Below are 15975 nucleotides of genomic sequence, written 5' to 3'. Positions count from 1 at the left end.
AACTGGGCTATTCGGACATTTTTCATGAAGAACGGAACTTACTTGTTCAACTATTATTAGAGGAATAAAAATACTGGCAAATACTGGTTCGGTGAGTCCGTGCATCTTCACTGTACTAGTGGTCCAGTCTGATGATTATCATGATCATGATCATGAAATGGATGGAAGGAAAAAAAGAAGAGAAAGAGAAGAGAAAAGGGTTAACCCCTCAAGTCAATTATAAATCAATCGCTTTTAATTGATTAATGAAACTCGGGATAAACGGTCAGCTGATTAGCACAACTTTTTTTACTCATTTTTTACTTCAATTTGTTTATCATTTGCATTGATTCAAGAGGTAATGAAAAAAAAAGGCGAAAAAATTGAAGAAAATTTTTCCTCTGCTTTTCCCAGTTTCTGGTCAAATCATGAAAAAACTGGATCATTATTTGGTGTTCGATGTTAACCTTTATTCAAGTCACTATGAGAGTCTTTATTGTAACTCATTTATTTTTGTTTTTCCTCTTTTTTTCTTCTTCTTTTGCCCAATCCTTTTTTAATGTTTCCCCAACTTGATCATCATAATCATCACCAAACATGATCCGTGTTTGCAAATGAGATGAAATGCCATGCTTACACCAAATGTTATTAAGATTCTTGTTCAACCTCTAATCCAGATTCTTGGTTCCAATCGTGTTCTAGTTAATCAGCTTCTTTCTCTTTTCTCTCTCCTTTTTTTTATTATATTTCATCCTCCGCATCATTTTATCAGGATAAACGGTTAGTATGTTTGATAGAGCAAGAACGAGAACGGATCTGTATTTGCATCCTTTTGCGTTTTGTGCCTCAGCAAAATTGTTAACCATTTCTTCATCTTTATTCCTCTTCTTTGCATTCTTTTAGGTTTACCTTTGATTATTCTTCTTCTTCTTGATGCTCTTAATTTTTATCCTGGATCATCATCGGTTAACACGGTATTCCAACAGCAGGAAGCATTAACTCACAATTTGTTATTTCACTGTTTTTTTGTTCAACCTTTACTTTGCGCTTGTTCAATTTACCTTGCGGCTCAATTGTAAAGCCTCTCCTTGTCCTAATCAGAAGGCATAAAGTACACATTGAACAAGATAATGGCTAGTAATAATGGTTTAAAGAATCAGGATCATCTTCAGGATATAATCACAACATTGATTATCCCAGTTTCAAGTTTAATCTAATTTAGTCAACAATCAATTTGCAGAGTTTATTTCAAAGTGGGTTTCAGTTTAATTGCTTAAAGATGCATATGCAAATGCTAACCATTTATCAACCCACAAGTGTCAACATTGAATGGCAAAAAGCAGCGCAACAATCAACAAGAAAAAGTGTGAAAATTGTTGTCAATTGTATTAACCTTTTTCCTTGATCAGTTGATTGTGGATATTGAACAAGTAAAACAAACCCAGAAATGGTGAAAGAATGTGAATTGATGAAAGGAATAATCAAAAAATGAATCTTCGAACCAATTATTTTCTTCTTTTGATTCACTCTAATGATTTTGTTTATTCCTTTACAATAAACCAGAAAATTTGTTCACAATCAATCAAAAAAGAAAACAGTTTTGTTCAAAAAATTGAATCTTTTCTGGAGATCATCTTCTTCCATCTTCATCCTTCTCATCATAATCTTGTTGATTTACTTATTTTTCATTCTTCTCCAGACAAACCTTTACAAGCATTTCAGGATCATCATTGTCCGATCATTATCAAAAATCTTTCAGCTGATAATCATAACCTGAAATGTTGGTAATCTTTTGTATTAAGTGAAATCGGAAACCTTAACCTCATCTTTCCTCATCTTGGACAGTCCAATTAAAGATTCCTTTACCATTCTCGGTTGACCTCAACATTGAACAATCAAATTTAACCATTAATTTTTCCTGTTTTTTTCTCTCTCTCTCTCTCTACTTTTATCAACAAATCAGTAAACTGTAAATCAATGGTCAATCAAATTTAAACATTTGTCTAATTGACTTTTGTAATTTGGCACTTTGGAGGCTTATTTGTTTGCTTACAACAGAAATGGTTAGTTGGCTGAGTTAACCGATATTATTACAAGGGAACGTCAGAAGGAAGAAGATAATGATTATGATTGTCGATGGCATTTAAATACATCCAAAGTCATTCTAATCAAGTCAATCAATGGTGAAACTGGAAACATTAAATACAATGGGAAAGAGGATGAGACAGAGAGAAATGCGAGTCAACAAGCTGCTTTAATTGATTGATTTGATCATTTTTGATCTGATAACAATTGACGATTGTTAAATCATTGATGTTTCAACAGCAAACAATCAGGCCTCAATATAAATGTGGAATTAACTTTGATCCGGAAATAAACGCTGATGGAAAGTGATTTTCATTGAAAATGTTCAATAAACTTTTAATCACAAGGCAAAATTTTAAAGCAATGAGTAAGAAAAAAAAGACTGAAATTCAATCAATTGTCAATTGTCATTTAATCACCTTAAAAGATAATTTTGGTTTTACTGAGCACAAAATTATTGCAACCAGTTGATTGCTTAGTTGATCGTCAACCAAACTGTTTGTGCGTTTATCTCATGTTCAACACTGACCTCGCATTGATCAGGTATTTATAAATAGCATTTATTTATAAACCAGAATTTATCTGTAAACTGAAATAACGCAATTCCTCTTCAATTTATCTTGCAATTTTAATTTGCTATCATTATCATTATTATTACCGGACAAAACAACCAAGTTTACTGCAAAAACACATATTTTCCTCCGGATCTCTCCTCACTCTTCACTCTCTCTCTCTCTGCCTATGGAATCAAGTTTTTCGCCTAAGGTTATATTTACCTTTTTTTAACCAGAAATCTTATTTTCTTCTTCTTACACTGGTGCTAATGTTCTTGTTGATTAACGCGTGATTGTTGGGTAAGAGAAGTAAAAAGTCGTTATCGTCTTTGCACGAAACAAAACAAGTTCATGGCTTTGGTATTAAAACTTGATGTTAAATTAAACATGATTAGTGAAATTGTTTTTCCATGGCGTTCCTTCAATATCAAGTTATCAGCTTTTCCTCTTTTTTACCTTTCCTTTTCCTCTTTCTTTACTTCTATGAATAATCGTCTACCTGTTTTTATGTGCTAACATATTTCATTATTTAGTCTTAATCTCTTTCTTTTCTTGTTTCCCTTTTCTTTTCTTCTCTATTCATCATCTTCTTTAGTTTTCAAAAGAACCACTTTTTTGGTTCAACTAATTATCTTCATGTTCTGACCTTGAGATTATTGATCGGTAACCTTGAATCTGAGCCCAAGTTTTTCTCAATCAATACAAGTTACTACATCTATCAACCAGTTTTGGGTTCATTATTTTTTTCTTGGTTTAAAGGATTCGGAAATGATATTGGTATTACTACAGTCGCCATCTAACGATTTTTACAAATTTTAGGTTGTATTTGTTGGGATTGGAATCAATTTTAAAATTCAATTTCTTCAATCATTAGTTTATTTTTGAAAAATAGGCATTTTACACAATTTTATAAAAATAAATGAAAATATTAAGAAAGTCCTAACTAAATAAAAGGGAAAAAGTAATGCAATTTGAAGAATGAAAGGAAATTAAATGATTTTAGATGATTTAAATTTTTATCGGACTGAGAGGACTATTAGAAAGTGAAACTAATTGACTATTAAGTCTTCTTTCAAACGTTTTGCTGGTGTCGGGTCATCATCGGGGCACAAATCAGACTCTGAAGAAAAGTCTTTTGGTTCATCTGACTCATTTTGTTCATCTGGTTCATCTGTTACATCTGGTTCAGGAGAGTGCATTTTGGTTACTTCATCAGATAAAGATGACCCAACACCTGATGATGTTTGCGAATTTTCTTCATTATATGATGATGGTTCATCAGAATCCAACATCTTTCTACGTGTTGAATATCTATGGTTGATAACTGGATATTGTTTAACGACGACTTTTTCTTTATTTAATTCTTTGCTGGGATCGAAACTCTTGTCCTTTTCATCGAGATCTGAACAGGCTTCTTGATATAGTTTGCGCAATTGATCGCGATTTTCTCGGTTTCTCAATTTGCTATCAATGACATTTGATTGTAATAAGGAATCATATCGAGCTAATTTAGTGGCTATTCTTTCAGAATGTCTTTTAGGCATCAAGGCTATGAGCCTTGCTCTCTCCTCTGCTCTTTGTCGCTTGAGAAATGCTTCTTCTGCCTCTATTGCTTTAGGTAAGTAGGTCAGCTTGAATCGTTCAGCAAGTTCTCGATCAGTTAAACTTAAACTATGTTTCATTCTTTCAATCAGCTTCCGCCAATCTTCCACATTATGACAAATTACAGACCAAGATTCTTTAAGTATAGATACTGGAACGCCGGTGGTTGATTTGGGTTCCGGTTTGGATTGAACTTTTTTCAACCAACTCCATAAAGTTGTTTGATTTTTGAGACCAGAAGCCATTGTTTTGCTGTAATTATTTGAATCTTCACTTATAGGAGCTGACTTCGCTAAATCTGGATTCCCTCCATCGGGATTTTCTTTGATCGGAGAATTACATTTAATATCGGCAGCGCCATTTGCAACTATTTCTTTAACAGGAGAGGCTGATAAACCGTTGACAGGTTTCATTGGCTCACGTAACTTTTCGACAAGAATTTTCGCAACTTTTGGTTTTTCCTTATATAGTCTTCTACCATGAAAGTACCAATAAACATAACCCAAAGAATCAATACCGATAGGCTTGTGTCTGAGTTTACCTGCCGCATCCTTAACAAAAGTAGATGAATCCTGAGCAGCAAGCCGATAATCACATAACTTGTAAAGAATTTGAACTTTGGTGCGAACATGAAGTGCATGGAAATCGACCCATTCTTTTCTTTCCTCTCCGTTTTCATCCAACGAAATTTGTATAAGAGGATTCTTCAACTTGTCATTTTGAATCCATTCTACTTCAATTAGTTCTCTAAAATAGTGATCAAATGTCGTCTCACTAAATAAAATGATCAAAATAAGATAGATATTATAAATTATAATTGTTAAAGAGTATCACGCATTCAAAAAACAGAAGAAAACAAATAATTCTTACTCTATCAAAATAGATGGTCCAAAATAACCAGCAACTAGAACTTGCAAAATTTTATCAATGAGTAATTTTCCAGATTCATCCCCCTCGGGAGTAATTGGTTCCAATAAGGCATTCTCTAGAAGCTAACAAAAAAAGATAAGAAAAAGTAAGTGAGAACAAGGGAATTGATTCAAGTTTTGAGAGAATATCGATACAAGTTAACAAAAGATGACAAAAGACACTTACCTCAAAATCAAACGGAGGTAATTTCAACTTTTTTTTGAATAAATGACAAAAATGAGTGATACTGGCTACTTCCCAGTAAGATTGTAACTCTAAATAGTTAATAAAATAAAATAAAAAACGAATATAATTAGATTCTAAGGAAAAAACAAGTTTTTCGGATGAACCCGGGAAAATGAGAGGCAATGGCAGATGCCGATGATACCAAAAGATATGGTAAAAATGTGTTTACAATAAACATATAAATGATAACTCACCCTCTTTGGCCGATTCCATTGGATAATTTAAGATAATAATACTCTTCTTATTAAGAAATGGTGTTTTAATTAACAATTTTAAAAACAATAAAGTTAAATTAGTGAAAGGAAAGAGAGAAAGACTTTGTTTATTAACGAGTCTATTCTTCAATGGACTGCTCGCTAAATAGATGCCTTGAGAATAAAAAGTTTATGTGAGAATAACTTGAACCTCTAACGCGGTCTTTTCAAACAATTTCAGATTAAATTACATTTCTATATTATTAAGCTGATTTATACATTATTGGTTATTTGATTCAACTAATAAAACTATTTTGGATCAACATCAAATTTCAACAATTGGTCATTTCTCAATCGAGATTGTGACTAGCTTGTTTTGTCAATTTCTTCACGCCAAGCTGTGATTCCACCAATGACATCTTTAATGACCAAATTTTGAGGTGGAAGTTTATCTTTCAAGTATTTAACAGCAATTTGTGATGATATACCTTTTGCACACATTACATATACCGGTCCATGATTGTTCATTTCCTTTGATAGTCCAATAAATTGTTGCAATCCAGTTTCACTCAACAACTGTTTCAATGGTAAATTGACGGATGTTTCTATGTTGAATGAAGAAAAATATTCCGGTGGCCGAACATCAATCAGCAAATGTTTAACACCAGAATCCACAATCTGCTTATAATCATGAACGGTGATTCTTTCCTCAGGCCCAAGAAGATCCATTGCGTCGGTTGATTTAGAGAAGTAGCGATTAGGCCAAGATAAGTTAGGCTTGCTTGAGGTGAAATCTTGTATACCTGCTATCGTATGGAAATTTGTACCAGAAATGTCGGTCAATTGAATCTTTTGTACCAGATCGATATTGGCTAATGAAACATAACCAACTAGACGTTGACCAGCGAAAGCATAATTGAACAACTTGGAGCGCAAGATAAACATTGTGAATATAAATATTGAAGATGAAAAACAGTAACCATGTGTTTAGTAAAATATTCACAACGAGCGCTAGTTGCACAATTATTTAAAGATAAAACTTGAATCATCTTGAGAATCTCATTTTGTGCAAATTTTCATTCAAAGACTTATATTTGATAGTCTCAAAATTCATGTTTAGTATGAAATCGACATGATTAAATTGCTCAATATGTCGATGAACAACAAATGAAAAATTTTGAAATATTTTATTGTTATGATTTTTCTAATGCATTCATTCAAAGCCAAATTCACTTCAATGTTTCATGAATGAATTTTTACAGGAATTACATAATTTGAAATTCATTCATTTATGTGATTCTAATAGTTAATCAAATTCATATAATTAACCTCGATTTCTATTGTAACATGCTAATCTTTCGATTCCATAAACTCGTCTTGCTCGATCAAATTGATGAAAACAAGGAGCATGGCAACCAATGTACTGTTCAACATTGAACTCTTTATAAACCTTTAAATGTTCGTCAAACCAGGGCCAAAGTCCCAATGTCCTAAAATCTAAAAGCCTAATTTTTGAATTCAATTCCTCATTATAAATAGCCATTTTTATCTTGTCGAAGAAACTTTTAGTATATTTATATTGACAAAAAAATCTGCTACAAACGCCTTCTGGAACCTCGCTTTCAGGTATTAGTCCGTAAGAGATAAGAATATTTCGGGTAATAACATTACAAAAACCAGCCTCAAAAGAGAGATGATAACGAGGTACAGCATTATCAAATGCACGAAGGCCTCCTTCGATAGGCCAATGAGGTTGACCGTCACTGATCAAGCTATGAAAAAATGAGAAACAATTTATTATGTCAAATTTACAAATTGTCTCGAATAAGGAAAAAATGCAGCTTACGGTGCGTCGTTTCGTATCAAATGATATGTCCTCCAATCTTCTTCATCTGGTTCAGCTCCAAACAGCTTTACGTAGCTCGTATATTTGCTTGGTATTCCAGTTATCAACGCAAGCTATAAATTTGACAAAAATTTTACTCAAATGAGTAAATAAAATGACAAATAATAACTTGACTTACCTGTTGGAATAATTGTTGCGTTTTGTAAATATATTTATCATCATTCCTATCAATGACAATGTCATGATATTGACCGAAAAATTTCACTTTGAATTTAACTATTGGAAGAGTTGAGCATTGTATGGTAGGATTGTAGTATTGAAAAGGAAATGAAATAAAAAGTATTGAATGAATTATTTCATTTAGATCAACTTACTTTTATCAGAATTATTATTCTGTTGGTCCATTTTAACACCGATAATATCAATATCTATGTTTCTTGGGACGGCAAACACGCTGAAGAACAAGTTTTTTTTACCTGAAAGCAGAAGTAAAACTGACAAAATTTGAAATAGTTTTGGTTCTTGGCAAAGAACTAGGATTTTGGCCCAAAACAAGTTCAACTTGAGCAAGAGCGCTCTCTTCAAACGAAACTAAATATAAAAAATAATAGTTTTGTCTCATTTTTCATCATTTTATTTATACATTTATACATATACCGATCTCTGATTGTTCATTTCCTTTGACAATCCAATAAATTGCTGTAATCCAGTTTCACTCAACAACTGTTTCAATGGTAAATTGACGGATGTTTCTATGTTGAATGAAGAAAAATATTCCGGCGGCCGAACATCAATCAGCAAATGTTTAACACCAGAATTCACAACCTGCTTATAATCATGAACGGTGATTCTTTCCTCAGGCCCAAGAAGATCCATTGCGTCGGTTGATTTAGAGAAGTAGCGATTAAACCAAGATATGTTAGGCTTGCTTGAGGTGAAATCTTGTATGGCTGCTATCGTATGGAAATTTGTACCAGAAATGTCAGTCAATTGAATCTTTTGTACACGATTGATATTGGCTAATGAAACATAACCAACAAGATAAACATGTGAATATAAATATTGAAGATGAAAAACAGTAACAATGTGTTTAGTAAAATATTCGCAACGAGCGCTAGTTGCACAATTATTTAAAGATAAAACTTGAATCATCTTAAGAATCTCATTTTGTGTAAAATTCACTAAAAATTTTCATGCAAAGACTGATATTTGATCATCTCAAAAATCATGGTTAGAATGCAATCGATTAAATGATTAAACTGCTGAATATGTTGGTGAACAATTGGAAAATTCTTTAATCTTTTATAGTTATGATTTTGCTAATGCAATCATTCAAAGCCAAATTCACTCCAATGTTTCATGAATGAATTTTAGTTCAGCTGCTCAATTACATTTAATATTAAATGACCGATTAACTAATAACTAATTAACCTCGATTTCTATTGTAAGATGCCAATCTTTCGATTCCATGGGTTGTTCTTGCTCCATCAAATTGATGAACACAAGGAGCAAGGTATTCAAAGTATTGTCCAACATTAAACTCTTTGTAAACCTTACAATGTTCCACAAACCAGCGCTCACGTCCCAATGTCTGAACATCTAAAAGCCTAAGTTTTGAATTCAATTCCTCGTTATAAATAACCATTTTTATCTTGTCGAAGAAACTTTTAGTATATTTATATTGACAAAAACATCTGCTGCAAACGCCTTCTGGAACCTCGCTTTCAGGTATTAGTTTGTAAGAGATATGAATATTTCGGGTAACAACATTACAATAAGAAGCCAGAAATGAGAGATGATAACGAGATACAGCATTATCAAATGCACGAAGGCTTTTCACAGACCAAGAACGTTGATCGTCACTGGTCAAACTATGAAAAAATGTGAAACAATTAATAATATAAAAGTAAAAAAATTGTCTCGAATGAAGAAAAAAATGAAGCTTACGGTATATCGTTGAATATCCAATGATGTGTTCTCAGATCATTCTCATCGGGTTCAGCTCCAAACAGCTTTACGTAGGTCGTATATTTGCTTGGTATTCCAGTTATCAACGCAAGCTATAAATTTGACAAAACATGTTACACAGATGCGTAAATAAAATGAAAAATAAAAACTTGACTTACTTGTTGGAATAATTGTTGCGTTTTGTAAATATATTTATCATCATTCCTATCAATGACAATGTCATGATATTGACCGAAAAATTTCACTTTGAATTTAACTATTGGAAGAGTTGAGCATTGTATGGTAGGATTGTAGTTTTGAAAAGGAAATGAAATAAAAAGTATTGAATGAATTATTTCATTTAGATCAACTTACTTTTATCAGAATTATTATTCTGTTGGTCCATTTTAACACCGATAATATCAATATCTATGTTTCTTGGGACGGCAAACACGTGTTTGCCGCTGAAGAACAAGTTTTTTTTGTATCTGAAAGCAGAAATCAAACTGACAAAATTTGAAATGGTTTCGGTTCCTAACAGAAAACTAGGATTTTGGCCCAAAACAAGTTCAACCTTAGCAAGAGCGCTCTCTTCAAACGAAACTAAATATAAAAAATAATAGTTTTGTCTCACTTTCATCATTTTATTTATAATATACCTTTATTAAATTTTATTGAAGAGACTCTTCTTGTTGATTTATGATAATAAAGACAAAGTTGACAAGCAATTCTTCATAATTAATAAATAATATGATTGTTAATATAATAGTTATAATAGTAATAATAAATTGGAAATATTATTAAAGATTACACATGATAATGGTTTGTTGTCCAAAACATCGATCACACAAAGAACATTTAAAGGGTTTCTAAACATTAACTCATTAAGAACAGTGTTTCCATCTTCATGAACGGCATCACTGTTTACCCTTTCCTTATCCTTATCCTTCTCCCTGTCTCTGGTGTGATCTCGGTGTGAATGATGATGATGGTGATGATCTTTATCTCCTTTACCATTTGAACTTGAATTGTTTGACAGTTTGGACCTTTCACCACTTGATCCAGATGTTGGACTTGAAGTCAACTTGTTTTGCATATGATGTCTCATAAGATCATTAAAGGTGGCCGATAAAGGTGAACCCAGAAGAGGATTAAGTAAAGCTGGTTGATAACGAGATGGGTAAGAAGGTAAGAATCGAGTTGAATCGGGAAACAGTGAGGGGAATGCGGGTGTCGATAGAGGTAGTGGTTTAGCAACAGCGGATAAATTTTCTGCTTGAAGGCGATACATTGACTCGAGAAGCAATGGATGAAAAGGTCGTGGATATGAGAGTGGAAAGTGACTTCGTCCACCGGTATTGGGTGATAATGGACGAGTAAAACTATTGCTGTTCATTTCATTTGAACCATTGAGATGAGGTAAAAATCCTATTGGTGAAGGTGACTCGTCAATCTTAATTTCTCCTGTTGAACGATAACTTTCAAGATTCTCCTGGTTTGCTTGGACATTTTGACGTTGTTGCTGTTGTTGCTGTTGATGGTTAACATGATGATTAGAATGATGATGATTTTGTTGATTATTATTACTATTGTTACTACTATTGGTGTGATTATTGTTTACTCTGTTTGATTCATTTTTATTTGGATAATGATGATTACTTGTTGCTGAACCATTTTTTGATGATGAGTCTCGTAAATTACAGGAATTACATGATTAAAACTTCATTCATTTATATGATTCTATATGAGTTTATCAAATTTATATAATTAACCTCGATTTCTATTGTACAATGGTGAATTTCCGGCTCCATAAGCTCGTCCTGCTCGATCAAATTGATGAACACAAGGAGCATATTTATGAATGTATTGTCCAACATTAAACTCTTTGATAATTTCGGCCTTTTCCATAAACCAGCGCTCCCATCCCAATGTCCTATCTGAATGTACATGCTCAAGTTTTGAATTCAATTCCTCGTTATAAATAACCCTTTTTATCTTGTGGAAGAAACTTTTAGTATATTTATATTGACAAAAAAATCTGCTGCAAACGCCTTCTGGAACCTCGCTTTCAGGTATTAGGTTGTAAGTGATAAGAATATTTGGGATAGCAACATTATTCGAAGCAGCCTGAAAAGAGAGATGATAACGAGGTACAGCATTATCAAATGCACGCAGGTCTTTTCTCACAGGCCAAACAGGTTGATCGTCACTTGTCAAGCTATGAAAAAATAAGAAACAATTAATTATAGAAAGTTAACAAATTGTCTCGAATAAGGAAAAAATGAAGCTTACGGTATATCATTGAATATACAATGATGTGTACTGGGACGATAATCATCTGGTTCGGCTCCAAACAGCTTTACCAAGTTCGCATATTTGCTTGGTATTCCAGTTATCAACGCAAGCTATAAATTTGACAAAATATGTTACCAAAACGAGTGAATGAAATGATAAATAATAACTTGACTTACCTGTTGGAATAATTGTTGCGTTTTGTAAATATATTTATCATCATTCCTATCAATGACAATGTCATAATATTCACCTAGAAATTTCACTTTGAATTCAACTATTGAAAGAGTTAAGCATTGTATGGTAGGATTGTAGTTTTGAAAAGGAAATGAAATAAAAAGTATTGAATGAATTATTTCATTTAGATAATTCGATCAACTTACTTTTATCAGAATTATTATTCTGTTGGTCCATTTTAACACCGATAATATCAATATCTATGTTTCTTGAGACGGCAAACAGGCTGAAGAACAAGCTTTTTATTAACTGAAAGCAGAAGTAAAACTGGCAAAATTTGAAATGGTTTTGGTTCCTAACAATAAACTAGGATTTTGGCCCAAAACATGTTCAACCTAAGCAAGAGCGCTCTCTTCAAACGAAACTAAATATAAAAAGTAATAATTTTGTCTAAACTTGCATAATTTGATTTATACATTTATTTAAGTTTATTGAAGAGACTCTTCTTGTTGATTTATGATAATAAAGACAAAGATGACAAGTAATCCTTCATAATTAGTAGATAATATAATTGTTAATATAATTAAAGATTACACATGATGATGGTTTTAAGGATGAGAAATAACAAGACATGGAAACTTGATTTAGTTGATTAATGATGATTGCTGATCATTTGGTAATAAGTTTAGTTTGGAAATCCATTTTGCGATATGATTTTTCACCATAAATTCGTTTAAATATTTTGCTTGTTAAATTGATGGATGTTTCTATGTTGAATGAAGAAAAATATTCCGGTGGCCGAACATCAATCAGCAAATGTTTAACACCAGAATCCACAATCTGCTTATAATCATGAACGGTGATTCTTTCCTCAGACCCAAGAAGATCCTTTGTGTCGGTTGATAGGCTTGCTTGAGGTGAAATCTTGTATGGCTGCTATCGTATGGAAATTTGTACCAGAAATGTCGGTCAATTGAATATTTTGTACCAGATTGATGGTGGCTAATGAAACATAACCAAAAAGATGTTGACCAGCGGAAGCATAATTGAACAACTTGGAGCGCAAGATAAACATTGTGAATATAAATATTGAAGATGAAAAACAGTAACAATGTGTTTAGTAAAATATTTACAACGAGCGCTAGTTGCAAAATTATTTAAAGATAAAACTTGAATCATCTTAAAAATCTCATTTTGTGCAAAATTTGCTATAAATTTTCATTCAAAGACTGATATTTAATTACCTCAAAATCATGGTTAGAATGCAATCGACATGATTAAATTTCTCATTATGTTGGTGAACAACAAATGAAAAATCCTGCAATATTTATAGTTAGGATTTTGCTGATAATGCAATCATTCAAAGCAGAATTCACTTCAATGTTTCATGAATGAATTTTAGCTCAGCTGATCAATTACATTTAATATTAATTGACCTATGACCGATTAATTGTAAATTGCAAAAAAATTAAAGGTTTATTGAGATGAGGCAGCGCCATCTTGAGAGATGCAAAGTAGTTGATTAAAAAAGAAATCTTGTGCTGACATCTGTTGATCTGTTTTTATCAGTATAGCTTTTTTTCATCTTTCCTCATCTTTCCTCATCTTTGTCTGTGAAGATTAAACAAGATTTTTTTCCGCTATTTTTATTTCTGTTCGATCTTTATTCATCATGGGAGTTGATTTGAGTGGTAACAACAAGCCCTGGGAGTTAAGTTTATATGAACTTAATAGGAAACCTCAGCCGTTAATCACTGATGACACCGAGATCGCCGTGAAACCCAGGAGCTTACAAAGTGAACTGATGTGTCCAATTTGTTTGGATATGTTGAAAAACACTATGACAACAAAAGAGTGTTTACACAGATTTTGTAATGAGTGTATATGTACTGCTTTGAGAAGTGGTAACAAAGAATGTCCTACCTGTCGGAAAAAGCTCGTCTCAAGACGATCACTTCGAGCTGATCCCAATTTTGATATGCTGATATCGAAAATATACCCCAGTCGTGAAGAATACGAGAAACACCAAGAAATGATTAATTCCAGACTTGGAAGATCAATTGGGATCGAAGAAAATGGACAGCCGACAAGAAAAAATAGCCTTGGCAGGAAAAGTAATGGTGTTAATCATTATCAAGGTAATATCATCTCTATAACTACCTGTTTACGACATCTAATCGAATTTATTTGCAATTATTTTACAGATACTACCAACGCAGATACTACAGAAGCCGAAAGCTGTGCTTCGAGCACATCTTATCAGGACAACAATCAACAAGAAGTTGAATTGGTATTCAAACCACTGACTCAAGATGTCGATAACCCGGAAAACAGCAGCTTAATTCACACTCGTTTTCTCAAAACAACAACAAATGCCACTGTCGACCACCTGATTAAGTATCTTTCAATGCGTCATTTCCTGGAAACTAATCCAAATAATTGTGAAAATAATCAAGATTTAAAAGATACCGAAACATCTCTATTTACAATTTACAAAGCAACTGGGCCTGGTGAATATCGCCCCCTGCAAGGCCAATCAACATTAGATGAAATCAAGCAAAAGTTTTGGAAGAGCGATAAACCTTTGGAACTCTATTATGGATATAACGTTTTAACACAATGATTTATTTACCAAACCTGATGAAAATCATCATTTAAACTCTTTGCAGTTCCAAATTTATTTATGTACAACAAAAATAAACGATCAAGCAACAACTTAGTTTGAATGTTAGCAAACAGATGGTAGGTCTTGTCTCGGTTTACACACAAATTGCGAGTTGAACACAAATTGTTGGAATTGAATTTATGTTTACTTTGAAGCTTATCAGATTGGTGAAACATTTAATCGTTGACTTATCCAAAAGTCTAATGTTGTTGATCCAAGTTTCATGTTGTCAAAGTCAGGAGGATCAATGACATCATATTTTATATCATTTTCAGCCAAAATTATTGATTTCGTGTTTTCTCTCAAACATATTTTATGTTCAAGAGTAGACTTTGCAGACACGCGCGATTCATGATGCATCAAATGATTCCTGGTGAAGACTTATTTCATCTTCAACTTTATTGATGATCAACAAAAAAAAGAAATGAAAAAAACTATTGGAACACAAAAAATGCATTAAGTATCACAACTGAATATTATTTTTTGTGTCACATCATTAAAACTATAACCAGTCATGATGGAGAAGAAAACAGTTGAAACTTATTTCCATGCTGAATAAAGTAACTATTGATCATGAAATTGACTAATGACTATTGAGATAAGAATGAAAGTTTCAATAATGATTCTGAGGTTGAAGAAGGAAAAATTCTAACATTATGATTGAATGATTAGTGGAAGCAAATAGACAGAATTGATGAAAATGGTGAAAAATTTGCAAAAAAAAATGTTTAACCAACAAGATGAATTGGTTAAAATGGAAATCCTAAAATCTGTACTTCAATTTGATCTGAATTGTTCATTTTAATAGATAAATGGATGTAATTGACATCGGTTTCTCTCACTTGGAATGATTAGCCTCAATAACATCAGTTGAAAGGTTGTGATGAAGATGATGAAAGATGATAAATATGAAGATAAAAGTAAAGTGAACATGAATTAGTGGAAGAATATAAAAGTCTGTTTAAACCTGTGTTATAAGTTGACGCGTTAATAAAATCAATGATACAATATCCATAATGCACATTTCAGGGTAAAATAACATATTTCAAGTTATACTTTTATATCCCTTAAGTCAGCCAGTTGACTGAGAAGGTTAAACCATAATATCATTGATTAAGAATCGGTGACGTTTTTTTACTTTCTCTTCTTTCTCTTCTTCTTCTTCTTCTTCTTCCTCACCTTCGCCTTTCTCATAACCATCATCATCTATTTGTTATTTTTGTCCTGCTTCTTACCAATAAACTTTCCTTCCCTTTCATCATTCAACAATAAGTTATCATTAAACCATATAGGATGATATTGAACACAAGTAAAGTGATCTACTGATTTATATAGTGATACAACAAAGCAAAATAGCAACTACAACTGGTTCACTTTTCCCATTCACCATTCAATTCCTATCATCTTTTTGCCCTCATCAAGTTAATCATTCAGGTTTGCAGGATGAAACATGAACACTGTGAGCTGTGACCTTTCACT

At 32.5% G+C, this 15975-nt stretch overlaps 5 protein-coding genes and 1 long non-coding RNA gene across 6 annotated transcripts; 2 read left to right on the top strand and 4 right to left on the bottom strand.

The window, feature by feature from the left end:
- Positions 1 to 319: 319 nt before the first annotated feature.
- LOC112539198 (uncharacterized) lies at positions 320 to 3667 on the top strand. Its single transcript, XR_016201048.1, has 2 exons — positions 320 to 759; positions 883 to 3667. It is a non-coding gene; the product is annotated as an uncharacterized LOC112539198 (long non-coding RNA).
- Positions 3477 to 5711, bottom strand: LOC107365621 (uncharacterized). Its single transcript, XM_015933153.3, has 4 exons — positions 5570 to 5711; positions 5316 to 5404; positions 5091 to 5212; positions 3477 to 4994 (listed from the first exon to the last, which is right to left on the bottom strand). The coding sequence occupies exons 1-4, from the start codon at positions 5586 to 5588 to the stop codon at positions 3668 to 3670; spliced, it is 1557 nt and encodes a 518-aa protein (XP_015788639.1). The 5' UTR covers positions 5589 to 5711; the 3' UTR covers positions 3477 to 3667.
- Positions 5614 to 8564, bottom strand: LOC107365622 (uncharacterized). The gene is made up of 4 exons (XM_015933155.3): positions 7790 to 8564; positions 7594 to 7691; positions 7416 to 7528; positions 5614 to 7341 (listed from the first exon to the last, which is right to left on the bottom strand). Exons 1-4 carry the CDS (start codon positions 7818 to 7820, stop codon positions 6894 to 6896), a joined length of 690 nt encoding a protein of 229 aa, XP_015788641.1. The 5' UTR covers positions 7821 to 8564; the 3' UTR covers positions 5614 to 6893.
- Positions 8565 to 8686: 122 nt separating this feature from the next.
- On the bottom strand, positions 8687 to 9865 carry LOC107365623 (uncharacterized). The gene is made up of 4 exons (XM_089270320.1): positions 9738 to 9865; positions 9542 to 9639; positions 9363 to 9475; positions 8687 to 9286 (listed from the first exon to the last, which is right to left on the bottom strand). Exons 1-4 carry the CDS (start codon positions 9766 to 9768, stop codon positions 8842 to 8844), a joined length of 687 nt encoding a protein of 228 aa, XP_089126446.1. The 5' UTR covers positions 9769 to 9865; the 3' UTR covers positions 8687 to 8841.
- Positions 9866 to 11095: 1230 nt separating this feature from the next.
- Positions 11096 to 13422, bottom strand: LOC149094520 (uncharacterized). Its single transcript, XM_089270319.1, has 4 exons — positions 12038 to 13422; positions 11834 to 11931; positions 11655 to 11767; positions 11096 to 11580 (listed from the first exon to the last, which is right to left on the bottom strand). The coding sequence occupies exons 1-4, from the start codon at positions 12066 to 12068 to the stop codon at positions 11130 to 11132; spliced, it is 693 nt and encodes a 230-aa protein (XP_089126445.1). The 5' UTR covers positions 12069 to 13422; the 3' UTR covers positions 11096 to 11129.
- Positions 13423 to 14567, top strand: Sce (E3 ubiquitin-protein ligase Sce). Its single transcript, XM_015933240.3, has 2 exons — positions 13423 to 13969; positions 14036 to 14567. Exons 1-2 carry the CDS (start codon positions 13504 to 13506, stop codon positions 14452 to 14454), a joined length of 885 nt encoding a protein of 294 aa, XP_015788726.1. The 5' UTR covers positions 13423 to 13503; the 3' UTR covers positions 14455 to 14567.
- Positions 14568 to 15975: the final 1408 nt, after the last annotated feature.

The sequence above is a fragment of the Tetranychus urticae genome, chromosome 1 (assembly GCF_039701765.1).
Source record: "Tetranychus urticae isolate SD_2017Ah chromosome 1, NJAU_TeUrti_SD_1.0, whole genome shotgun sequence".
Taxonomy (NCBI): Eukaryota; Metazoa; Arthropoda; class Arachnida; order Trombidiformes; family Tetranychidae; genus Tetranychus; species Tetranychus urticae.
Note: the sequence above shows the minus strand (reverse complement) of the source record. Positions and strands in the feature narration are given on the sequence as shown.